Source organism: Euprymna scolopes, chromosome 12 (assembly GCF_053919585.1).
Source record: "Euprymna scolopes isolate OS-2025 chromosome 12, ASM5391958v1, whole genome shotgun sequence".
Lineage (NCBI taxonomy): Eukaryota > Metazoa > Mollusca > Cephalopoda > Sepiida > Sepiolidae > Euprymna > Euprymna scolopes.
Window position 1 is genome coordinate 97,186,832 of NC_136493.1, and position 27,619 is coordinate 97,214,450.

Sequence of the window (27,619 nt, forward strand, 5' to 3'; positions counted from 1 at the left end):
ATGGAATTTCAAACAGAACCCTTTATTTAATGCATGGGGCTAGCATGCTCCCATTCTATAAGCCATATTAGTCCTAAATAATTTGCAATTATAGTCCTTTATCTGTATGAATTTTGGGAAAGTAATATTAATAGTAATACCAAACCATTTTTTTTTTTTTTTTACATCGAATAACCTCAAGTCAAGCATTATTGGAAAGAGCATAAAAACAAAGAAATATTATCTTTAGCCTTTTTAGTTATAACCATTCAAAGTATCCAAAAATGCGTGGTTCACTGGACATTTTGTCTTAAGTCAGTCATATTCAAATGCATATAAGCTTGTGACTGAAAATTTGCATAATTTACAGACGAACCCATCTTTAAAAAGCTGTATCTTCAACTCTTTTAAGATATGAAATTTTGAACATGTTATCGTAACACTATGAAGGTTCAGTTGGCTGTATTTACGATCATCTCACTTTGTAACTTATGAACTAATTTTAGCATATTTCAGTTTAATTTTAATGACTTTAAGTAGAAACATCATAAAAACAGCTAAGAAAAATTGTAAGTAAGGCTTCATTATCATAGGAAGTATTATTCTGATGGACATTATCATGAAAAATCCAAGATGGCCACCACAACATGATTCAAATATTAACAAAATATTGCTTGTAGCATATCAAATTAAAGTAAATTTTGTGCACATTAGAACTACGTTTTTAAGTACATTAAACTAATTAGCATAGTAATTAACGTCTTTAAGTAGAAACATAAAAAAATGGGAGGTAAGGCTTTATCATCATGCAAAATAGTTTTCTGATGAACATTATCATTTGTCATCATTACACCATGAAAAATCCAAGATGGCGACCGGGAAATCCCAGATGGCAACCAAGAAATGCAAAATGGTCACCACAACACTATTCAAAGAAAATATGAACAAAATATGGCTTGTAGCATATCAAATAAAGGGAAATTTTGTACAAATTATAATTATGTTTTCAAGTACATTAAACTAATTAGCATGATTAAGTTTCATTTTAACGGCTTTAAGTTACTATGACAATTATTAGGTGGGTTTCTACCACTATTTTATATAAGTTTTATTTTTAAGTCATTGTCGAGACTTCAAAAATTTCAAGAAACATTGCAACCATTTTTTCTTGTTCTCATGTAACGCTCAACACTACTTGTTTTAAACAGAACAGACATTTATAATACCAAAAATTTATCGAGGGAGGTAGAAGAGTAACTTATCTTATCTTTGGTAACATTTATTTGTTATATATTTGTTTTTTGGCCACTTTTTCATACCTCTGTGGATTGTAAAACAAACCCTATAAATGTTATAAGTTATTCTTTTACTTAACTGGATAAGTGGTTTGTGTGTTTTAACTCATTTAAAAGCATTTTTAACCTAAGTAAAAAAAAGTGATGTTGATTGAAGTTATTTGAATTAAAATTAAACGAAAATAATTTTTTTAACAAAATAAAACAAAATTACAGCGCTAATTTTGTAATACTATTTTCAAGTTTTACGATATCCTTTTTTATTAAATTGTTAGGTGAAAGTACAGAATAGTTACAAAACACCTTATCCCTATGCTAAGAATAGGTTTCTAAATAACGTTTCAGAAATTTGGGGGACTCTATTGCTGACCTCCCTTCTTCACTTAAAAATTTACCAAAATTCGAGGAATCAACCAATTTTAATGAAATTATTAATTAACAGTAAGAAAATATAATATAAATATGTATAAAAATGATAACATTTTTGGACGCCTTATTTGTTGTATTAAACATTTCTATCCCATTTAAAAGTGTTTTTCATTTAGTTTTATTCAAATAAACTTTTGGTACCTATGCACTTATGTTACTGTGCTGAGAAATTGTTATTATTTAGAAATCTGTTCTTAAGATGGGAGGGGAGGGTGTTTTCCAATTATTCTCTATTTTCACCTAACAATTTAATGAAAAAAAAAGATATTGTAAAACTTGAATTTAACTTGAAAATACTATTTTTAAAAAATAGCACGGTAACATAAGTGCATAAGCACCCAAATTTCTTCTATTCAATTTTTTTGCCTGAATTGAATTTTTTCTGAATTTTTTTTCCCCGACACTAAAATAGAACATTACCCAAAAGAATCTTTTTTTCATAATCAAAAACTGATGTTTTGTAAATAATTAAAAATAAAAAATGTATACCTCATTATTGTAAGCCACTTTGTAAACAAACATTGTTATGAATTTACATAACAGCATCACATGTCACTTGTGATTTACAGCACTCCAAAAAAAAACATCAAATATCGGTACTTGCTATCATTTCTATCGATGCGCACATAAAAAGTTCTTGACCAACTCTTTTCAAATTTTATAAAAAAAGAAATAAGTATATTAGCTATTACATATCGTTTGTAACGAAGTTTCTATCTTGAGAAAGCCTCAACTTCAAGATGTTCTAACTTTTGACTTGTCGCGTGGGTTTTGTTCAAATTCTGTGGTAGACAGACAATTCTTTTCTCATTGTTTTAAAAATATGAAATGTCATCGACTAGTAGAACTTCTGTGTTGAGTATTTATATGAACAGACCTAAAACATGTGCATCCAAAAAGTCATCTACCACTCGCAGACATGCGATCGCGGGATGTTTCGTTGTTAATAGGCGAAATTAAATTGCAGTTTCTTGGAATATACAAATCACAAACAAAAATATTAAAATACCATTTTAAAGAAAATTTTATTTTGAATTCAGTCATATAAGTTTTATATTGATTGATGTTGGAGAAATCTACTAATTACTGATTTAAAAACTATGGCTGTCAGATTAAGTAGCAGAATATGCCTTGTCCAGCGCTAAACGGTACGTCCTTTGGTATTACTAGTATTAATCTATAATGCTAAGTAGTGAGATTGTACATCCGAAAAGAATAGGTTTAAGGCTCTCAAAATTCATACTAGAATTGTCCACAAGGAACCGTGGCATAATGGATAAAGTATTTGATAAATTCACTTGTAAGTGACACTCTCCTGAAGAAGGAAGGTCCAATCCTTAGAATACAATTGTGAATTACTTAAGACTTCTACCTGATCATGGCTGATGGAATGAGAGCATGCTACCCCCATGGATTAAATAAAAGGCTCCATTCGAAATTCTGTCTAAATTTCTGAGTTTGACAAAATAAACCTGAAGAATATCGGAGATTACATCAACCGAAATGTGAAAATAACACTCGAGATAAGAACAGTAGTCTGTTTAATCCAAATGATAAGCAATTTTCTTTGGTTTCTCAAGTTTAAGTTTGAAATAACATTTTCCCGATTAAATGAACGCAGTTTGATAATTTCTGTTCTTGTTTATATTTGTATACCGCCTTACTTTCTAGTCTTTTTCTTTTTTTTTTTTTTTTTGTCAGATTCTTCTTGGCCAGTTTCTACACAAAATATGACTTTTCCCACTTCTGCCTCAATTCAATGGTTCTGGCATTGAACCTCATTCCTAAACTTCCACAGCTCCATGGCGTTCGCTTATTCGGCATCAACAAATACTAATAATTGTCGTCGCCTCCTTCCATATAAAAGAAGGCAAAGCCAATGACCTCTGACCATATGGCGACGAAGATGACCTCCCTGTCCCCTCCAGCTCTCACTCACACTAACAGCACCACCAACACCACCACGAATAACAAACATCTTTGGTGCTTCTTTGCAACCTGCCTCATCAAAAAAAAAAAAAAAAAAAAAAAAAAGTGTCATCTTCTCAAATAAAATAACTTAAAATAAAAACCTACTTGTCGTTATGAAAATGCATAGATTCAAAATAAGGGTTTGTAGCTATTGGCAAACCCACTTCTAAAAATTTAACTATTTAAGACATATTTTTTTTCATGACGGGGTTCTTTTAAAGAAGCATCAACATTTATTGGTATGAATTATTTCAATCACGTCTCAAAAAAAAAAAAAAAAAAAAAAAAAATTGAGAAATAGTAGCGGGGTTGATGGAAAGACTATAGATGAATAAAACATCTCTTTATTTGCATATTACTATAGAAATCAGGTGGTGGGGAGGGAATTTGCTACTGTTTTCTCGTTCGGGATTTCCTTACAGGAAGGATTTAAAAAAAAAAAAAAAAAAAGTGCCAGTTAACTAGAAATTCTCAGCTGCTGAACAATTGGTGTACAAGTTTTGAAAAACGTCCGACAGAAGACTTTTTTTCTTTTCCTCTTTAAACTTAGTCAATATCAATGACTTATCTTTTGAGTCAATTTTATCAGCTCTTTAGAATTGACTCTTCTGAATGTGTGTCTAAAACGTACCTTTCCCGCTTACTCTGCCCTTACATCATTCAGTCTAACACAGACCGTTTTTTTTCTTAAAAATAAAAAAATTGTCAATCTATTGAGTCTGGGTTACAGCTGAATTATTAATGATTAATACTACTGCTACTACTACAATTGCTCTTCTAGAATTACTATTACTGCTACAACAGTCATAATTGTACAACCTATTATTGCTATTATGGTTCTTGTCCAGAATTCCCCCATAGTAAAAAAAAAAAAAAAAAAAATGAAGGGAAAATCTCTATGATGCGCATATCATATTCCAAAAATTAAGTCGATTGATCAAGTAGTTTTATTTTCAATAAGAAAATCAAATTTTATGAGTATCCGAGAAGTGACTGTTTTGCCAGCTATTTTGAAAAAAAAAAAAAAGTTAAAAAAGTACCAATAAACAAAGGGAGATAACTCAACAATAATTCATACTTATTAGATTTATGTCGTAATGCCTATGATTTCCCATAAATGATTTTCTTTATAAGCATAAATGTACTTAATCAATTTACGCAATTTTTGGAATATGATATTTTTGTTTCATTATGCATTATATAGATTTTTCTTAATTTTTAATATAATGGACAAGCACTGCTATTATTTCTACCAATCTTACTATAAGTTCTCTTCTACTACTGCTATTGACATTAAAAATACCTTTAATATTACTTCCACAACGATGACTGTGCGTCTGATCAGTTAGATTTCCATGTGTTCACATATTTTAAACATACCTGAACGGATTGAAAGGACACAGGTAAAAACGTGTTCTATGAAGAGTGGAATCTTATAATCATGTTCGAATGCCAATGTCGTTTTGAAATCTGTTACTCGCAACAATTTTTTTTATTAAAGTTTCATAAGGAAATAAAATTGGTTTGTTATAATTCGTAACAGGATCAACTCAAGAACTGCCACGAAACACAAGGTGCGCATTTCACGTGAATATTGCATTTCTTAAAAGAGTGGTCATCATTTCTTTATCAAAAAATAATGGAACTGTGGAGAGAAACTGGAATTTTCAATTTTGTGCAGCGTCCCTTTGTTTTAACATGCATGTCCGTTCATACGAAATCTCTGTACCAATTTGCTGTGAGTTACTGTTAAGAGCGACTGATTTCCTATTGTGTTTCAATCTTCAACCCTATAGATATGACTAGCAATAAGTCACAAAACCTCATTTTTTTTAAATACCAGTTACTTGTTATATTTTAATGTGAGTGAATAGTTTAAAATATGGCACTCTCTTATGAGGAGACATTTTAATTAAAGAAAAAACAAATCTTTCCACCCATATATAAAAATATTTTTTACAATTTATTTTAGCATGTCTATCTCTCTCTCTCTCATATATATATATATATATATATATATATATAAACTACTTCATTTACTCACATAAAATTAATATACGAAAGTATAGATTTATGCGTAAACTTGAAGTATTTACTTCAAAAGTGCTCAATACGTAGGTAGAGCTAATTAGTAATTTATAAAATATATATGGTGATTAAGCTACACTGAATATTCGGCGTTTCATCCACTCTAGGATTCATCATGCTTATGCGCATAAGCCTGAGGAATCCTAGAGTGGATGAAACACCGAATATTCAGTGTAGCTTAATCGCCATATATATTTTATAAATTACTATATATATATATATATATATATATATATATATATTCTTTCACTATTGGGCACAATAATTGCAGATGTTGTCTGTAACTTAAGACAGGCATATGTTACCATTCACATATCTAATCATGGCGAAACTCATATAGTAAGTTTAGAAAATATATATGGCAATTAAGCTATATGAAATATTGTTTCATCCTCACAAGGCTTCTGTGTAGAACCATATCTCTCTATATGAAAGCATATAAGATATCAATGGATACACACTCAAGAGTCAAAACAATGAAAAGAATATGCTGTTGTCCTAGCCCTAGTCATTAGTTATTCTAAAACCAAAATATGTATTTAATTCATAAGTTTTTATGAGCTATATCTTACACATGTTTTGGTGAACAGTGGAAGACCATTAAACAACTCGGAGATAAATATGTTCTTCAAAAAACAAAAAAAACTGTTGGTAAATTTTTCTTATATGAAATGAAAAAAAGGAATTGGTGAAGAACATGTAGATAAAAGGAAATGAAGATATTTAAAGTCTGTGAAAACAAATTTAAGAAACACTTACAGTGTTCATAGCCCCCCACATATATATATATAGTTTCAAAATATGTGTACATGCACATCATTTTAAATGGCTCACATTGCTATGGTTTTAATCTACAGCTCTCCTTGGAGCCAAATGACAGTTGTTCTACTTTTCGTAGTATTGAGTATTTCTGGATTTGAAGATACTATTCACATCTAACAATCCAATTTGGTAGCATTCTTCATTTTAAATAGTTAAATCAAGAGATAATGAGAATTTTCAGCTAACTCACTTTTTGATTGTAAAATCATTGAAAACACAAGACAACCAAGAATTGCCAGAAATGTTATTTTTTTTTCTGTAAGACTTTTTTTTTTTCCTCTTTGGCCAACTAAAAAAAAGAAAAAAAATATTATTCTTCTCTCTAATATATATGACATACTTCATGGTATACGATTGACTTGTGAGAGTACTAAAAGAAGGAGAGAAAAAAAAAAAGAAATCCTCCTTATGTCTAAACAACAAAACATGTCAAAATGAACGTTTGCTGCCGAAATGTACATTCTATATCTGCCACTTATTTTTCTTGTACTTTACCTCATTTCCAAATGAAGCAGCCTGTTCTTTTTAAAAATAAATTCAACTTACAACCTTTACAAGCATTCTATTGAGAAGATCTCTGTTGAAAAGCTAGAATAATTCAGTAGCGTTGTGCAAAAAAAAAAAAAATTTAATAAGCCAAGATATTATTACTGGTTGCTACATTTTTATCCTGTGTACATATTTTTGTAAATAAAAATTGCACACAAATTTGTGTTGTTTACAGAAACTTTTCAATTTTTTTCTAAAAAAAGAACTTCATTCTGTTCGTTTGCATGTGCTTCAGTAGAGTTGCTTCCCCTAGGATATTGATGTCAGTATATGTATAGAATTGAATGTATATGTATAGAATGAGTTGCTTTCCCTAGGATATTGATGTCAGTATATGTTATAGAATTCTTTCTGGTCAGACATTTTTGTTTGTTTGGTGTTTAACGGTCTCATCAACCACTCTAAGGTCGTTTTAAAGCAAAACTGTTGGGTATTTTTTTTGTTTTTTTAATCAGTTTATACGAAATGTGGTTTAGCTTTATGTCAGGGAAAAGGATAACTGATACTAAATTTATTCTAAGGCAAACGCAGGTTGCGTTTTTGGTTTATGAAAATTGTTTATAAGAAATTTAAGGCTTTCATTGCAACTCTGTGTGTGTTTGTGTATATATATATATATATATATATATATATATATATATATATATGGAACTATAAATAACTATTTTTTATACTTACAGACACTAGTGTTTCATGCTTTTGCAATCATCAGTGTAGGAGGTAACAATTCCTACTGGTCGGGAATTTCAAACCCAACCATGAAACCACCTTTGACTCCATTTGCTAAGCCCTTACCTCCGAGCCACTAAACAATTGCCACGGGAATTAAGTGATTTAAAAACTTATAAATGCCAAACTCGGGTGCAGACAGTAGACAGTCTAAAGTATTCAAACAGGCGGAAGCCGTGAATATATATATATATATATGAGAGAATTAGCTCTGGAGTCTAAAGAGTAAAGTTTATTTTAATGTATTTATACTTAAAAAAACAGTGCTCATAGTAATGTAGATATATAAGTTCAATAGGTATATTTGTCCTAGAGCTATATTAATATTGAGTATAATGATTGATGAATCGGTTTCAAAAGGAAAAACAAACAAAATCAAATTGAGTGTACGATTGTTTCGGAAACGATATTCATTTTATTAAAATTAAGAATAAACATTAACAAAAATTGACAAATACTTTTGTTTTCGAATATAATCTCCTCATCAGCACAAAACGGGGGGGGGGGTAAGACACCAAAATAAACTAACATTTTTGTTGTAAGGCAGGCAGATATTCCTTATTTATTTTCATTAGAAAATTTGTTTTAAAGTATGTCAGCGCATATGTGGGCATGTTAAATTTTGGCAATGAAATTTCGATTGTACACTCAATTTGATTTTGTTTGTTTTTCCTTTTGAAACTGATTCATAATTTACAATGATCGATCTTTATACTCATATATATATATATATAGGTATAACAAAAATTAACATTTATTTAAAAAATATTTTCCTTATAAAGTTCGTTTAAGAAATGAAAGTTGAACACTCTTTAGTGGAATTAAGAAAAAAGTGGTTAATCTTACATCCGGTCATTGAATACTCTTTGACTCTTTTATTGTTTTAATTTTCTTATCGTTTTAAGATTCTAACCATCCCTTTAAGTGCAATTGTTTATTATTATGTATACCTGCCAATATGGCATTTATAGACACTTAATTTCCTCCAATTCTTGTGTTAATTGCTGGTGGCCTTGAAGTAAACATCTAGCTTATGTAGTCGAGGGTAATTTTGTATCTGGGTTTGAATTTCCAGACAAGCAATCATCATCACTTCCTACACTGATGATTGCATAAACATGAAACACTATTGTCTATAGATATGAAAATAATTGTAAATATTTATTTGATTTGTCTCATCAAATTAAATCTAAGGGATCAAGAGTCACCAGAATTAGTTATTTGCAACATAGAATTGTTTCGGCCATTAAGATATTTTTAATATTCCAAATGTATGAGGCATTTAATTGCTCCTTTTAAAAAAAAAAAAAGTTGATACCCCTCCAGACAGGGCCAAAAACAAAGGGGGGAGGTAAGATTCTGCATTCATTATTTTTTCATTATGTATAGGTCTTTTTTTTTTTTTTTTTTTTTTTTTTTTTTACACAATGGTGGCAGGCTAAAGGAATTTTTATGAATTTTGTTTATATTTGATTTGATGCGATTTATACAATGAAAGGTGTTTTTGAAATTGCTCTTACAGAGGTTGGACAAAATAATGGAAACACAATGTTGGTGGGGGTGGGGCCAGAAAAGGTCATTCATCAGCACGTTTTTTTATTTTTTTCTCTCAAGGGCCCTCTAGACATTCCTGGGATTATGCCAGAAAGACTTGTATCTTGCTGAAAACATGAAACGAACATTTTGGTAATTTTTCAATTTTTATAGGTTTAAAACACTTATTGATTTAAAATTCACAAGGTGTTTCCATTATTTTGTCCAACCCCTTGTAATAGCAACTTCAAAAACACCTGTTATTTCTACTCCACCCTGTATAATATTACAATATTTTTATTATAGCTTTAGATTTTCACTATTATAGTGGGACAGATTGCTGAAACAATCTTTCAATTGGTGAGCACCAAAATTGAAATTTGTCAGGTTTGCTTCTGCAGCCATCTTCAATTTTCTGGTGGCTAATGTTCTTTTATTAAAATGTATGTTCTGAACGTTATTTGTGCCAATTTTGGTGCTTGTATCACTAAGTGAAAGATTCTTATGGAATATTGAAATAACCTGCCCCACTATTAAGTTATGAGTTATTAAAATTTATACTCGAAATAAATACATACATATATATATCTATATATATCTATATATATGGTACACTTAAGCATTTTCACACTTAAGCATTTTCTGTTTGTACATGTTATCACTCTCCACCTCCTTTTTAAAAAATGGGATCGTCTGATTGCCAAAAATGCAATGCAAAAAGTTTTTTTTTCTTTTTAATTTCATCTAATATTGCTGTTGTGTTGAGTGTGAAACTCTAAAATGTATTTTTTTTTTTTTACCTTGAGGATAGAATCAAAGTTTAGGATATGGTGACCCTAGGATACATTGTGTTTTTTTTTTGTTCCCCCCCCCCCCTCCGGTTACGATGTGGATTACGATATTTTCCAGCCCCTGGTTACAGTATTTGCCCCCCCCCCTCCCTTACAGCGTTATTTGTAATGTTATTTGATTATATACATGTTTATTATATACTGTACTGTATTTTGTTAATGTCATATTCTGGGGTTCTACTGTATTCTGTTCAAAGATGGTACGATAATAATGTGGAGTCTGCGTACACGGCAGACGGTTATAGAATGAAAATATTTGTTAAACTCTTACAAGGGTTTTAAAAATAGACCCCACTCTCCATAACTGGATATATTCTGAAACTACATTACAGAAGGCTTCAACTTTATTCATTCACTTCATATGAATCGGATAATTCTGTTGTTGGCATTGGTTTCATTGATATTTTTCTAGTCAGAATTCTTTTTAAAAGACATTGGTTACTTAGGGGAAGGATCATATGAAGGTTGCCAACATCTTCAATGGAAGTGTTTGTGGAATGAACAAGATTCCAACTTAACACACCTAGCTTGTCAGTCAGTGTTATTAGCTATTAACCACTTGTCCATCATCACCTTTTTATATATATATATATGTTTTTTATTACTGTTTTATCTATTTGGCTACATATGTTTGATGTTGAACCATGTTTACAATCCAACAGCCTCGTTAGGCCTCGTAGAAGTGTATATATATATATATATATATATCTGTAAAGGGTAGACAATTTTAAGTTGGAGGACTTAATGTGTAGCAAAGCAAACAAAAAACACAATCTCATAAATTTATTTCAACCTAATGGGAATGTCTAGCTCTCTCATTTGAAAAGATCCTATTGGGTTGAAATGAATTTGAGATTGAGCTAAGATTATTTTTACACACACACTTATAAGTCGCCAATTATTATGGTCAAAAGTGATTTATAGACAAGTGTTAATGTGATGGATATATTGTGAGTTAAAATGACAAAGAATATCATGAGAGGATTGAAAATGACTGGAATAAAGGTTTATAACAACTATTTGATGGGATTGGATTTAAAAACGATCATGGGACTTTAAATGATCTAAGTAGGTTGTTTGTCGATACTTTTTTTTTCCAGCATGAATAATTTGTATTCAGTAAGTACATTTTAGCGATTCCACCATTTTGAATTTCAACAACTAGATTTTGTTTTGAGAAAACAAACAAATAATGTATTTTCCTTTCACTCTGTATTGAATCAACCATTCTCTAATCTATATAATAATAAGCTAAGGTGTACGTATGTTATCACTCCACCTTCCATCCCTTTTTTTTTTAAGACATCGGATCACCTGATTGCCGAAGATGCAATGCAAAAAGTAATTTATCTCCACAGATTTCAATCGTTTGAATTACTATGTATTAGTGATGGGACGATTCCAATATTTTCTCCCCAATTCCGATATAATTAGTTTCTAATTCTTTGAAAATTTCTAAATATTTAGCTATATCGTTATTTTTAGATTACCGAATATGTAACATACCTGTGGAGATGTGATCTGTAGATTTTAGTTTACTACTTTAAAATTACAAAATATTTATCATTCTATCATTTGTGTGAGCAATTAATAAGTTTTTTTAAACAAAAAACAAATGAACAAAATCAATTAAAATAATCGTTTTTGACATTGGAAATTGGGCTCAAATTTTTCTGATTCCAATAACCCAAAATTTCTAATTTCTGATTCTGATTAATTGTCCCAACACTACTATGGACTATGGGTCATGACAATAATACCTAAAAGTCTGAACAACGCATGTAGGTGATTTATATAAAAGCTGCTACCGAAGCTGCAGAACACTGTAATTACAAAACATTTATGCGTATCCTCAGAAATGCTTTTCAGCAAAAAATGTAACCCAACAGGGGACCTTTCAATATAAATAAGAGTCTTGGTCACGGGATCATAACTGTAACCTAACCTGGCCTTAAATTTACCACTTGGGCACTAATCCTCAGTCCTGGTGGTTACACCTTTAACTCTGTCTAGTGGTGAACCCTTCAAGGTTGACCAGACTGTCATTGGAAAACACTGATAAGAATGTGCACGGCCCTAAGTCTGTGTGGCAACACTGTTTACTTTGACTGGCTGTACATCGCTTTGACGTCGTGCTGAGTTCTCTTCTCACAATGGCTTAATCTCTGTATTTACTGTCTGGACGTCAGGATAGAGCTGAAATCAACTGCACCTTCAATTCAACAAATAAAGAAAAACCAGTGACCATTTTTATTATAAACAAGAAAAAAAATTATTCACTGAAAATTACAAAACTCTGAACGTTCATAAGTTTCCGACTCCAAATACAAATACTCTGAGATTGACAGCTTCCACTGGTAAAGTATAGATTCAGGGGCTTAGAATAGGGGGAGACTCAAATCAGGAGTTTCTCTTTGACTGGTGTGAAAACCCCAGACGATTGGCAATGTTCTTGAGGCTATTTTTGCCTTTTATCATATTGAGAATCAGGTGGGTTTAAGCTCGCCTCCAATCCCCAGAATTTCATTTCACAAACCAATCTCAGACAGTATTTGAAGTTCTCAAGCTCTAAAAAAAATTTTCTTTCTCAAATATGAATCTAACCATCACTCTCAACAAAAGAGTCCATTGTCTTCATTCTCCATCACTCATGTGGGAGAGTGCCTCCTCTTCTCACTTCAGTGACATAACCAAGGGGTTTTTTTTCCTCACGTGCCATTTTGTATGAATAAAAAAAAATAAATAAATTTGATCTTTTTAGAGTGATTAGATTCCCCGAACAATAATTAATAGACACTTGATTTTGTATCCACCATCTTGTTTGTCCTTATCCAAAGAAACTCATAATATTTGGCCTATATTTCGGGTGACCCAATAATAATAAATTTTGACCACCTAGAATTTGGTTAACTTCTTTTCTAACAGGGGTAGCCTAATCAGATGAACTTGTCAAATCGCCATTTCTGACACTTTTTCAACATATCTTTATATTGCAACAGTAACAGGACTGAACAATGGATAGTGTTTTGTGACTTAGATACAGTTGGACACAGATCAGACAGGGAAATGAATTATTAAACTGACAAACTCAGCCTCAACAGTAAATATAGATGTGCACCTTAATGTGTAAAGGGTCGATGGTGTCATGCACTCATCTGGAATCCAACTGATATGTATGTAAAGCATCAGAGTTTGTTTCCATATTTTATTTCATTTTTGTGAACCTGTACACTCCCTTCTGTTCTTAGGGTGGTCGTTCAACGGCCACCCTAAGAACAGAAAATGAAAGAATCCTCAGCACATAATGTTGGGGTGATAGAGTTGTCGAGCAGGGTAGCATGTGATGTCATGAGTGCGCCAAGTTCATTCTACAAAAACACTTTGATCAAACTCACACCTGACTGCGTATATTCTCCTGAAGAGGAGGTAAATAAAATAACGATTAAACAGTGTCATTCAAAGTAGTTCATCTGCATATGATCTTGGACATTACTTTTCTCAGCTAAGTTGTTCTCAATTTGAACTGTTTAACGTATTTCATTTATTTAAAAAAAAAAAAAAACACAACTTGGGTTTCTGGACTTCAATTAAAGATATTTTCAATTCTTAGCACCTCTTCCCATTTCTTTTGGCTGAGCACCTATTATGTGCAACATTTGCCATCCATATGCACCACTAAACGTGCAACTTAGTGCATGTTTACACTCCTGCTTTTGTCTTAATAGAAATATTGCATAAATGGTATTTTTGCCCATACACAAAAACTAAACTGCATTTCATCTTTGTTTATTTGCTGCTCAATTAGTCTCTCAACCACTTATAAACTAATCAACTTTAAGCCTCTGCAATTACATCAACCAACTTCACAATTATACCAAAATCCAAGACTTATCTGATATGTACGGTCTTATCTGAATACCCATTTCAAACACAGCCTTCTTGTTTATAGCTTTTTTTTTTTTTTTTTTTTAAATTCTTACGGCTAGTCCAAATAATGTTTCTGCAACTAAGATTTTCTTGGTCTCGTGAAAACAATCTCTCAAAAGTATTTTCAAACATACACCTTGGATGCATGTCTTCTAAATAATATTCATATTTGCCTATTTAGCTTTCCTGAATACCTTAAAAAAATTTAGAATTTGATTTTAGATTACTTAGTGACAGAGCATACAACCAGAGTTGTTGCCATATTTTATAACATAACAAATGATACCCGTTCCAGGACAGATAAAATTAATTTCAGAACAATTTTGAAGTTGTATGAAGTTAAAAATCAATATATACTAAAAAAAAATCCATGATTTTTGATTCTAGAAAGAAAATATAGATTTTCTGAAGACTTTTTTTATACTGTGCTATTCTTTTGTTTATATTAACTGTTCACTTGGTTGTTTTTGTAAACTTTGTTAAAGCAATTCTTAATGTTAGGCCATTTAAAATTAATATACATTAATGCAGAAAAGTTAACATGCATTATCATTTTTGTTTATTTTTTTTTTTCTTGCGTTAATTTTCTTTCATTCAGTTTGAAATTTGTGAACTGTGATATTAGCTTTCCGATTATGTTTTGAAGGGATATTTTTTAAAATAGTAAACTAAATTCAGTGTTATTTGTTGTAGAAGGAAATCAAATTGACATGACAGTCACTGATGATTTTGAAGACCTTTTATTGTTATTTCTACTATGAGTGGAAGTTAAAAGCCAAGTGCATATGAAACAAGACTTTTGTATAAATTAAATCAATTTTTATTAAGGTATCATATGGTTACCATATTAATTGAAATAGGTTTATTTATAGTTTGTTATACGAGATTTAGAACATTTTGCACAATGTTTATCAAAATGGTTCTAAAATTAGTGGAATAGGTAAACTCTAAATATACACTATATATATATATATATATATATATATATATATATATACACCTCTTCTAAGATGGGTAAAAATTATCCTTGCCTCCACTCACACTTTTTTTTTTTTTTTACACAATTTTATGCTTTCTTACAAAGATTAAAATTAAGATATAAACCCGATTAGAATCCACTGTATGATCCGAAATATTTGAATTTTTAAATGAGAGGTTGCATCCATATTTTGCCCCTTAAAGTCTTAAAATATTCTAGAGCAATCAAAATTTTGTAAATATTTAATATCTAACAGCTATTGTTAAAATCTTAATTTTTACAAAGGACTTTACTGCCTTTTAAATAAAACTAAATATAGCCAACATTTGAACCCCATGTGCCTATCAGCTATGTTAAACATCTGTAAGAAGTTGAATCATATACATATTAGCATCTCTAACTTTTTAAAGTGTGTCAAGCAAAAATGTATAATCATAAAGACAAAGAGACAACAAAATACTTTGTACAGATTTTTATTAAAAATTCTAAATTCGTTTCACTCGCGCATTTTGATAAATAGCTTTGGCAGCCACTTTACGTCCAATTGGAGTTGATAAATCACATATGCACAAAATTTGTTGATTCGTTAAACATCCTGGTAAACATTTCAAAAGTTGAGTAACCTGAAAAATAAATTGATTTTGATATAGACAAAAGTGAGAACGAAAATGTTGTTTATGTTTTCTGTGAATGTGTTCACAATTTATATGCTTATTAAATATATGCTTTCACATACAGTCTTCATAAAAGTTATTTTTAAATTTCAAAAGTAGAAAAATTTCTATAGAAATAAACAAAAATCTTACCATTCCTGGAGGCATGAATTGAAGGATAAGCCGTGAATGTTGCCGCCCACATAAGACAGCTTCCTGAATCAAAGAAGCTACAAAGCCTGTACGAGGGCTAATGGTGCTGCTGTGGAGGAGGGAGTTCATCATTCGCATCAAATTCACTTGAAATTAAAATGAAATAAATAAATTAATAATAAATATGCAGATAAATTGCTAGGATGAAAAAAAAAAAATTAACACAAAACTAATTGTAGTGGGATTCACCTCTCTTCTCAAGAGATAGTAAGCAGAGTCTACTTCAAATGAGTTTGATGTGTCCAGCATTAAAATATCCATATCAATCAACAGCAGAGTCCTAGGCATATTTTAACCATTCTCATTTGCAGCAACAAACATTAAAGATGCTGGTGGTATTGCATCATGCATGGATAATGCAGTTTGGGATTTGGGTGAAGAGACTGATACGTTGAAGGCAGTACATGTTAAACACCTCAAATGTGTGAAGATCTTTGCACAAGGGCCAGTTCTCGCAGTCGTACTGTAAGGTTAGTATATGCTCAATTTTGTTGTAATTCATATCGCTTATGGTTTTGACAAGAGATAAAATTCAATCTCATCCTGTCCTGCAGTTGTAAATGTTGAACTAGGATACTTGAACTGTTCAACTTCCAACATGGCGCTGTTGAACGATAGGAACTGCTAGAAAGGGAGTAGCTGGCAGAACATTTGTTTTAAAGGTATTTGATCATACCCATGTTTTTGGCAGTGAATATCAGAGTATATTTTGCTATAGAGTCACCTACAACAGGTTAGTAATGGAACAATTACGTCCAATTGAACACCAGTAAAATCCATCATGCTGCGAAAAATGATCCTTTCAATAATATGGTTAAACAAAATAAGGGAAAGAACACAACCTTGGCGAATACTGGTCTGCATATTGAAAAATTCTAATTTTTATCCTTAATGATTTTTTTTTTTTTTCAGGTGTGAGAGTAACAGGTTTTTAACAGATTTAGCAGCTTGAGTGGAAATCTTTTGTGGATCATTATTTTCTCAAAGACTCTAGCAACCAGAGTTGAATGCTGCTGTGAAATCAATGAAACCCACAAGTTGCTTGCTGATAGAACCAACTTTGTTCCAACCTTGCCGGAAGAGGGTTCTGTTTGAGAACACCATAGGAGAATAATTGAAAATCTATCAAATTGTCGAACAATTTGACAACTTAAATAGAGATGAAATGTAAACAATGTGTTATTTACCTGACAGTTCAGCTAGGATTACAATTAAATTCACCATTTCTTGAATTATTAACTCTGCTAACCCAATGATATGATTTGACTATTCATATAACAATCGAAAACATGTTAAAAACTTTACTTACAGACAGCTCGATTTAATGGATCCTTTGTATCGTAAGGTGGAGATGGTTCACTTTCTTCTTTTGCTGTAATAAAGTCTGAAAAGAGATAAAAAATGAAACATTTTAATAAACTCTTTATACAAAATAAAATGAAGATAAGCGACAACAAATGCAAATACGTACCCAAATTAAATCCTTCAGAATCTAATGTTATCTGGGGTTCATGCACTTTTCGCATCTTGCTTGGACGATTCTCATCTTCGGGTTCCTGTGGAGATTTAAGCATTTTATCAATTTATTAAACAAAAACAGGTTACGTTTTCGGCATAATTTTTAGCTTGAAATAACATTTCCATCACCAAACATGTTGAATGGAAACATCTTAATGGATATGTTCTTGTTTCTTTAACTGCCATTGAAACACAAATTATATTGTTAAACTTAATGTGTATAGATTTAACATGGATGTGTTTAGGTCTTGTTTTTCATTTATTATGAACTAGCATGCGTGCTTGGTATTGCCTGGGTGTTTGTAGGTGTAAAAGAAAAAAAAAAAAGTTTTGGTAGGCTCAAACTCGAAGCCTTGAGGCTAAGGCGAAAAAAAAGTGTATGACATGTTACCACGACGCTAAGCGAGCAGAGAAGTGAGAAGGGTGAAATTAAATGTTTAAAAAAGCAGGTGGTTAAACGAATGTAAACGTGTGGTTTTCTTGGTCAAGCATCACGCCATAGAGAAATTAAATCACAGCACGAATTTTGTAACATAAAAGTCACTGAAATAAAAAATAGAGACGACCTTGTTTCGTAAATCGAGATATTATAATCTAGAGAGTATATAAAAAGTTGTAAGACGTAACCCCCCACCCCTGGCGCCACCACTCAAAAAAGCCTTTGGCAGATATACAAAAAAATGCGCTCACAAACCGTTTAGCTTTTATATTATAGATTACTTACTCTTGTCTGTCATGCGTACAAAGTGTGATGATGTATGAGTGCAAGTTGAGAATGTGTGTTGCGTAGAGAGAACAGATTCAATTGATGTGTAACGCAAATCTCAAAGACCGGTTTAGATCTGATAACATCAACACAATAGGGAGAGGTATGCAGAACAAGAGACTGTTGGTTTTGTCACATTAGATGTATGGGGAATTCTTAGGGGGTTATAATACATTCATATGGAAAAAGCTGTACAAATTGACCCCCCAAAAACAATTGTAAAGAAATACAAGTCCTACAAAAATAAAACTTTTATTAAAAAAAAAAAAAAAATTCATATAAAACAATTTTAATTCTAAAAATGAGAAATTAGGTTTTTACCTCCCAATCATGCAAAGGTCGTTTACGTCCTCTTTTTGTAAATTGGAATGAATCAGCAGCTGAAAAGGAAAATAGGGCAAAATGAAATGGAGATGAAAAAAATTCTCAATTTTTTTTTTCTTGCATTCATTTATTAATTAGTATTAAGTTAGTTACAAATTATAGTTAATAAAACCAAAAGAGAATTTATTTTTCAAACATAACTCAATCTCAGAACTATGTAATATTTTAGCATGCATTTTATGTGCTTAAAGTTTATTACTTATCTTGTTTATGGGGAAAACAAGCGTTGATTAACTAATCTTTAATATAAGATTCAAATGGGATTAAAATATTAAAAATATTGACCTTTATTTGATCCGCACGAGTTAATAAGATGGATCAATAATACTCTTTCAACATTGATGACAATGCATGACAGAAATATATAAAAAAAGAAAAAAAGTTATGCCAAAATACCTTTGCTGTTCAACCTTGCTGTTTGTGCGCCAACAATACACATAACGCAAAGTTTTGCGAGTATAGAACCTCGTGGATCAATCAGCATATGAATTTTGTGGGGTGATCGAAGAATGTTTGGCAGGGTGTGAATGAGTAAACTTAAAGTGATATTTTCTAGGTCCATGTGGCACAAGGCGAATGATATACTCAAAGACAAAGAGAGATCCTCAAGGCGATTACTTGTAAGCATCATCTGGATAAAGAAATGTTACGTTTCAAAAGATTTCAAGAATTGCACATACACGAAAACAGTTCACAGGAAATGGAATGTTCTTTGTTACAATAAACTGATGGGTTTCTTTTTTTTATTTTAATTTTATTTAGAAAGACAATATAAAATTTTCTGAATTTTTTAAAAATAAAAGTAAAAAATGCAATTGGACTAAAACTGATATGAATTCTTTAAAGTATTTTTAATTGTTTCGGATTGCATGAACAAAAGAAATTTGTGGACGTTATAATGAAAAATGATATTGTGAATGCTGAATCGATTGTAAAAATGTAAAATTCATACAGTAGAAATTAAAAAAAAATAATACAATTTAAAAACTTGTTTACTATTTAATTTTCTTTTTAATGTTGAACTGAAATTGTACATTTTTGCAAAGTGTTTTTACCAATATATGCACATGGATGCAAATCTAATTTTGCCATTAGGATTTATGAACTGAGTAATACCAATACAATTTTGATTTTATACTTTAAGTTTTGGCTTTTATAAACAAAGATATATTGCTCATTTATGATTTTGATTTTATGTTAAAACAGTAGGAAAAAGAGAATGAAAAGAAAAACCTTAAAAACAAGCAAAAATGAAAAAAGCTTACTGTGACAATCCTATCCGTAAACCAATCTGAACCACAGAGATTGAGCAGCTGTTCCAGCGCGTGTAAACTACGTAAATCCACCCATCCTTTGTCAAAAATAGCTTGAGTCGTTTTGTCCATCACTTCTCCAGGCAAAGATTTTGGGGGAATGTATTGTTGAGCCGTGGAGCGACTAGAGGCAGGCAATATATCATTGCTCATCTTACATAAAATTATACTCATTAAATGAGATCTGAAAAGGCAAAAAAGTATGATCAAGAATTTTTTTTTTTTTCATAAATTTCAAAATTAGGAAATTTATTTAATAAAAAGTTATACATTCACATTAACTAAAAACTTAATTTGTTTGTCAAAAGAAAATAAATATCTTTTTCCTTTAGCTTAATTTGATATGTACTACAATCTAAGATTATGTAAAAAAAAAAAAAAAAAAAAAAAAAAAAAAAAAAAAAAAAGCACACAAAATATGAAGAAAAAGCAAATACCTTTCATGATAATTTTCGGACGGATATTGTCCTTGGATTTCAGGACTTATTCTTATCAACTGTTCTAACATATTTAAAGGTTTAGACCGGGCTTCTTCACCAACCGTGTTCATATAACTACACAGCCAGGCGGATACTACTACAGGCAAGCAACACATCTTTTTCTTTACACAGTCCAAGATTGACTGGAAATAAGAGAAACATCAATTCATTCAAAATGTCAACATAAAAATGAAATAAAAATATCATTAAGTTCAGATTTTTTAAAAATCTTATTTTACTAAAAAGTGGATTTTTTTTTGTTAAATGTGATTTTTCTGTTTAATTAGTTATATCAGTTTTGCATTTGATAAAACAATTCAAAATAACTTATCTCTTGACATTCTGTTGACCATTGCTTTCTAATAGATATTTATGAATAATTAAAGTGTAGCCTGTCGAGATGAGTCAGTACTTTTTATTTATTTTTGCTTCAGAGTCGGTTTTGTCATAAATGAAACAAGAAAACTTAAAGAGACAAGTGGTATAATTTATATTAAAAAGTTGTAAAGAAATGTATAATATAAAATTGTTTTGACTTACTTTAACATTATCAGCTGAAAGAGCACCATGTTCCCAAGCGAAGAGAACTTCTTGCATGGCAAATGGAGCATTCATGCAGACTTCGTGCCAACGTGCCATGCTATCAAGAGAATAATAGCTGCAGACCATATATCAAAAGCATCAAACAATAAGTATTTTTTGAAAAAGTCAAAATAAAACAAAAACAAAAAGAATCTTCATTAGAATTAAGTTATTTTAATTACATATCAAATATTCGATGTGTTTAATATACAAAAAGAATTTTCTGACCATTATATAAAAATAATGAAATAATACAAAATAATTTTAAGAGAAAAAAATATTTAATTACAGGTAACATATTGAAATGTTTTATATTTTGAAATGTATTGAATGACTTGAATTGTCAGTTTCAGTTATGAAAAGTGAGACTAAAAAAAAATTATGAATAAAAGTTTGTGGATACATCAGAGTTAAACAGATGCGTTATATGCACACACATACACAATATATTTCAAGGAGAAGAGTGTAGTATCTGTTCTGATATTACTTAACTTTTTCTTCATGGTTGAGTGAAGGAGAAATTCTAGATTTTTTGTCCCAATGCAGTCTTCCTTTTAGGAGGAGCTAAATTTCCTCTTCATAAAAACTACTATGTACCTAATTCTACGTTTACGAACAGAAAAGTAGAAAGGAAAAGTTATGCATTTAAATCTATTTTTCAACAATCGTTTGTAACAAATATAATAATCACACCCATCATATTAGAAAAAGCGGGAATATGAAATTGACAAATGCATTTAAAGTAAACTTATACAGATTTTAATATTTAAAGAGCAAAAAACATTTGGGCCAACTAGAACCAAAGCTCTAAATTATTTTTACCTAAACAAAAAAATAAGCAATAGAGAAGGATTCCGAAAAAATGTTAGGCTATAAAATTGGCTCTATGTAAGATCATAAACCACTATTGTTTACTTACTGACACAACATGCATTATCTGTTTAATCTTAGCCTATACTGCAAGACCAAACAGGGATGACACAATGAACCAAGTTTATCCTATCGAATTATGAACAGGATATGCTGGTTGATTCATGTCTAAGTGTAGAATGTCCATTCAATATAACCAGCATTTCACTGATATTTTAAATTGATAATATAGCTGTTTTCAATATTAGGCAAATGGTCCTTAGGAAACAATGGAAAAGCAGAACATACGGTAGAGAAAAGCAAGCAGTTACACATTTTATAGTGAAATTGAAAGCTTTTTAAAAAATATTAAAGCTTCACTACATTAGGAGAAAGTTGTTAAAGTTTTGTCACCATATCTGATATGTTTGACTTCGGCACAGAGTTAAATAATAAGCTATAATAGCCAGCAAAAATATTTTAGAGTGTAAAAATAATCATTAATTTAAAAAAAAAAAAAAAAAAAAAAAAAAAAAAAAAAAATGTAAAATTTTAAAATCTGATAATTATAGAGAAATTTGATACATGTAGTAGCCCCCCCCCCCCAATATCTGGTTGAATGCACACACACCTCCAAGTGAGGTAAAGGCAGACTGAAAAAGACTTGGCATAACTGTCAAAAATAATAATGGCACATTGAAACAAACCTAATAAAGTTTTGTGGAGAAAGTTATTGTGCTACCATCGCAAACGTGCAATCCACATTAAATTTTTAAGTATATATTTCATTTTAACCACACCTATAATTTTAATTAATTTCATGGATCAATAAACATCCAAGATATTTGTATTTTTACATATTTTATATTAACCATGTATAAGAAGAGCAAAGTTTCATGTGTTGCATTTTCAAGCTATAAGTCATACACATGAACAAAAATACATTTAAAAAAAAAAAAAGAAAAGAAAAGAAAAGAAAAAGGCCTTTCTGTTAAGATGATGTCTTTACTTTCAAAACGTTTCATAAAAAAAATAATTTCCAGAATTTTTGATACGAGGATTAATAATTTCAATGATTTAATCCACTATTCTTATTTTGGTTGTCATTTTCATATCAAATATCAACATAAGCTCAGATTTTAAATGCTTGGATCCTCACTTAAAGCAGATTCATTTCAATTGGGATAATCTTTAAAAACCTCTGCTTTGACAAACCTAGGACAAACTTTTATGCGAGACCTAAAATGGAAGACTTACATCAAATCTGTTTCTAAGATCACTGGAAAAATGGCTGGATCTTTCAATAGCTTCAAAAAGTATTTCACTCCTGATGGAATCCTCTACATCAGGAGAGGGAGTATTGTTGCCACATCTACGGTGGCGCCTCTCAGAGAACCTTTTCCTCCTTTGACAAGGTACAAAACTGATATTGAAATCTAGTGGGAGATGCTTTCTCTTTCTCATATAAGATGCTGCTAGTTTTTCTCTACTCTATTTTCATGATAGATGCTCGACTGAGCTCTAATCTACGGTTTCATTCTTTAAAACATTTACAACAAAATCTCATTTAGCTACAACCACAAAAACAATTTTCCCTTTTCTGTCTGTGTACATAAAACTAAACAGAACTTCCATGAATAAAGTTTCTTTTCAGGAATTATGTCTATGGAACACAATATTAAGGGCATGCTTTCCAGCTAACTATAGCATGGTATTTTTTTTTTTTTTAAAGTCCAATGTTAAATTCTTGTTGAGCAGTTCTTTTAAATAATTTCATTTCAGGACAGTCTCAACCATTGTTACCAATCCTCACATTGCAATTTCATTGTCCACCTGATAAACTAGACCTTTACTCTTGAGTGGCCTATGGGCCTTGATAAATAGTGACCAGTTAGTACATAAAAAATAAAAATGTGTATTTTTTCAAACTTGGAAATCTGTATGGAGATAGATTGTCCTAGTTATGCTAGCTATAGATAGATACTAGACACTTACAGTTGAGAGTATCCTGTATCTCTACAAAGCTACTATTCGCCTATGTATAGGGTATTGTTTCTATATCCGAGTTAGTGCATCTACCAACAGTCCCTCCCTTGACCTGGCCTTCGGGACAAGATCAAAGTGTAGTATCTGTTCTTCAGATGCTGCACTTCAATTTCTTGTTCTGTCAGTGGAGGAGAAATCCTTCACGACTGAGACAATTTTTATTTTTGTTCCTTTTCGCCACGTTAAAAAACGACCCTGGTGTCTCACTCTGTCCCGAGGAGAAGCATTGTAAATAGGAACAGTCCCTCCCTTTTGGACAGGATCCAATAAAGACTTCATAATCTATTAGGTCTCTCACTGTCAACTAAGCTCCAACCTGTTGACTGTTTTACAAGTTTTTTAATCGAATGTACTCTGATGAACTCATCGCACTTGTATCCCCCTCCTCAATGTATATACCAACAAACCTGTTTAGCAACAAAACCCCATCCTTCACAGGAAAGCTTTCTACTCTAATAGTTTCTTCCTTTGAACTGCTAGACTTTGGAATTCCTTCCTTGATTGCATTGACATGCAAAAGTTTAAATGTAATGTTAACCAGCATCTCTCTCATTTCCTCTAAACATAGTCCCAAGCAGTGACCCTTCACGTCCAAATGGCAATATGCCTTGTTTGAGGTGAACATGACAAAAAAAAAAAAAAAAAAAAAAACTACTTCTACTCAGTTATAGCTGATGGAAGCAATCATTAAATAAGGAGTTCAATTCAAAATTCCATACAGTTTCCAAAGTTCAAAACAGAATTTTAGTTTGAAGAAATCCAAATAAAATGAATTTATCTGAACTCTGATGTATCCACATGTAATTGAAAACAAATTAAAAAAATAAAATCAATAAAAGGGAAATATTTAGTTAAATACCTGTTTTTATGTTCTCCACCATTTGTGAATTGGTTAAGTAGGAGATCCACTTTGTGTTGGTCACTTGGACTACTGTTATCAATACATTTGTATTTGCCGTCTTCTGGCAAACATTTTAGTGCCCACTGAGCAAAGAAAGATTCTGAACAATCAGGACTTGATGTTATAATCTGAGGGCGGAAAGAAAACAAAAACAATTAATGAATAATAGAATACATTTATGGAGTGGCGTGGAAATATTATTTTAAAATACTTAAATCTGTTGCCATACCAAGGCAAGACTCTCAGCAATTACTTTAACCGCAAATTTAACTGTAATGTGATGATTGGGAAAAGATTAATAATCTCCCTCAATTATAAAATTAAACCAAAGCGAGGGTGATTACTCACATCTGAAAAGACACTGTAGTTTTTACGATTTGTTTGTTTCTGTGCCACTTTCTTTGAAACATGTGGTCATATAGTTTTGCACTTTTTATGCATTCTCTTGTATTATTGTGCATAAAAATAGTTGGCATTTACTTCTTTCCCACTGCAGGAAGATGTGACACAAACTCGAAAATGGAAAGAGTAAAGCCAAAGAGAGAAGCACTGCCATATTAAAAATTGCCCAGAAAGTCCTGTTAGCACTTTCAGGTAGGGGTGCCTCAAGAGAGTTTCACACTTTCTAATGCTGTCCTTTGCCTAAAAAGTGGGGAAACTTATGACCACATGCTTGAAAGACTTACAAAGAAAAAGGAAGAGAAACAAAGGGAAATCACTGCCAAGCAATTATACAAACATTTTTATGTCTATTTAGCATGTATAAAACACAAAAGTTTTTCTTTTTCACTGACAATTCATGTATGCATTCAGGTGCATCTATCTTCCTGGGTATTCTGCACAAACCCATAGCTCTCTGGTTTTGTCTCTTTCAAATTTCCGTTTTAAAATCATGAACAGATAGACAATTACCTATATCAGTGCTAAGTCACTTTTTGTTTCCAATCATTTTCAGTGAAATTGCTTTGACTGTCATCGTCCTTTGACAGATATAAAATAATTTGAATACAAAAATTGTCTATTACCAATATTAAAATCAATTGCATTTCAAATAATCCTTCAATTTTTTTCTTTTTTATGTTTGTGTGGATTGGTCATCTTTAAAACCAACACATTTCAGGTGAAAACATTACATAATTACATGTTATGCTGAAATTAGTATAAATTCCAAAATTTATATAAAAAAATATCTAGTAAAAAAATAAGTACAAGTAACAGTAGAATTTATTGAATTATCGAATTTTATTGTATGTTTTAATGTGCAAGGGTTGTGCAACCAATTCAGTATAATAAACTGATTATCTCCCTTAAATTAAGGGTTCGCTAATTTTAAACTGAGCATAATTGACTTTTTTTTTTTCTTTTTTTTTTTTTGCACATCTGGATAATTTGGTTCTATTTTTGGAATTGATACTATTTGTCACATAACATGCAAGTACATAATGTTTCCACCTGAAATGTGTTGATTTAAAAGATTTACGAACTACATAAATAAATTTTTTAAAAAATTATGCTTATCATGTTTAAAATCTTTATTCACATCTTCTCCTAAACTGTTTATTATTCTCAGGCTCATTACATTTTAGTAATTGTGTTCTCCTGAATAGACCAGAACAATTTTAAGGCACCAATAACTTGCCTTTCACCCACAAGAAGACTAAGAGTTGGATTTAGTTACCAGAGGTTGTTTGAGATGTTTGAGATATGTAAACCAATAGTTAAAATTATTTCTTTATGCTTTACCTCAGTTCCATAAAGTTGTGCTATGTGGCATAGCATCAGGAAAGAAATATCAAACAGCAGGGCCCGTGTGTTGGCTGCCTTGCCACCTTCTCCTGTAGCTTGACGAGCAAATTCATTGAATCTAAAATGGAAGAAAATAATCTTATGTAAATTATTACACAATATAACATTTTATTTTTATTTATATTTCAAATGGCCGATTGATTACAAGAATTGAATTTTATTTACTATTAATCAAATAATTTATTGAAATACAAATAAATGCAAAGGTATAAAATTTAACAAATTTTTCAAACTCCAAGTTAAAATAAATTCAATTACAAAACTAAATCCGTCAAAATATACTAATTTGTAATAAAAAGGGGGAGGGGGCTATGAATTAGTTTTGTGACACTTAGAAAATTAAAAGGAATTTAGAAGAATTCAAACTGTTGAATAAAACATTTATGGCTTAAAATTTTTATTTTATTTTAGCAAATCCTCGTATTAAAAAAAATTGAAAGTATGAGAAATTTATTTTTTGCAAATATTTTTTCATAGAGATTAAAACACCATTTCATTAAAATTAGTCGTAGCTTTATAACAATTTGGTTCAATTAATAATTTAATGGCCAAACAATATTATAATAATTAAAGTAAACTTTAAAAACCGTATTCTAATAATTTGATAAAAAATAAATAGCATAATAGTATAAAAAAATGATAAAATAATGGATAGATACAGCTAGTATTAAGTTACTGACTTTAATAAACATTTTAAAAGGGAATTAAAGAAACTACTTTTAAAAACAATCATAAAAGTGTTAAGTAGCACAAATGTGTTTTGAGACAATTCCACCATTTTCAAAATGGTGGGCGCATCTGTTTACATTTTTACTAATATAAAATTTCTTACTGATGTACCATTGTCAAATACTGTTTCTCTTTGGAAAAATAAAATTATTACCTCAAAGTAAAAACAGTTTAGGTGTAAGAAAACATATTTGACCATAGCATACACAAGACATGAAAGTGATAAAA

General features: G+C 30.7%; 2 protein-coding genes across 9 annotated transcripts in view; one reads left to right on the forward strand and one right to left on the reverse strand.

Moving 5' to 3' along the window:
* Positions 1 to 7,292, forward strand: part of LOC145291430 (ORM1-like protein 2) — a 111,916-nt gene extending 104,624 nt beyond the window's left edge. Inside the window, exon 4 of the mRNA XM_080137267.1 lies at positions 3,405 to 7,292. Coding sequence (XP_079993393.1) covers positions 3,405 to 3,540 — 136 coding nt within the window. The 3' untranslated portion in view covers positions 3,541 to 7,292. The remainder of the gene's footprint in view (positions 1 to 3,404) is intronic.
* An 8,317-nt stretch (positions 7,293 to 15,609) lies between these two features.
* Positions 15,610 to 27,619, reverse strand: part of LOC145291432 (mediator of RNA polymerase II transcription subunit 24-like) — a 51,676-nt gene continuing 39,666 nt past the window's right edge. For 4 of the 8 annotated variants that reach the window (XM_080137276.1, XM_080137272.1, XM_080137273.1 and 1 more), the window contains 11 exons: positions 26,600 to 26,720; positions 24,815 to 24,984; positions 21,019 to 21,118; positions 20,437 to 20,621; positions 19,952 to 20,183; positions 19,083 to 19,317; positions 18,624 to 18,682; positions 17,490 to 17,574; positions 17,328 to 17,402; positions 15,959 to 16,104; positions 15,610 to 15,775 (listed from right to left, as the gene is read on the reverse strand). In XM_080137276.1, the coding sequence (XP_079993402.1) occupies positions 15,638 to 15,775; positions 15,959 to 16,104; positions 17,328 to 17,402; positions 17,490 to 17,574; positions 18,624 to 18,682; positions 19,083 to 19,317; positions 19,952 to 20,183; positions 20,437 to 20,621; positions 21,019 to 21,118; positions 24,815 to 24,984; positions 26,600 to 26,720 (1,546 nt within the window). In that variant the 3' untranslated portion in view covers positions 15,610 to 15,637. Of the gene's footprint in view, positions 15,776 to 15,958; positions 16,105 to 17,327; positions 17,403 to 17,489; positions 17,575 to 18,623; positions 18,683 to 19,082; positions 19,318 to 19,951; positions 20,184 to 20,436; positions 20,622 to 21,018; positions 21,137 to 24,814; positions 24,985 to 26,599; positions 26,721 to 27,619 lie in introns of all 8 variants that reach the window. The other 4 variants (XM_080137274.1, XM_080137271.1, XM_080137270.1 and 1 more) reach the window with 1 other exon arrangement.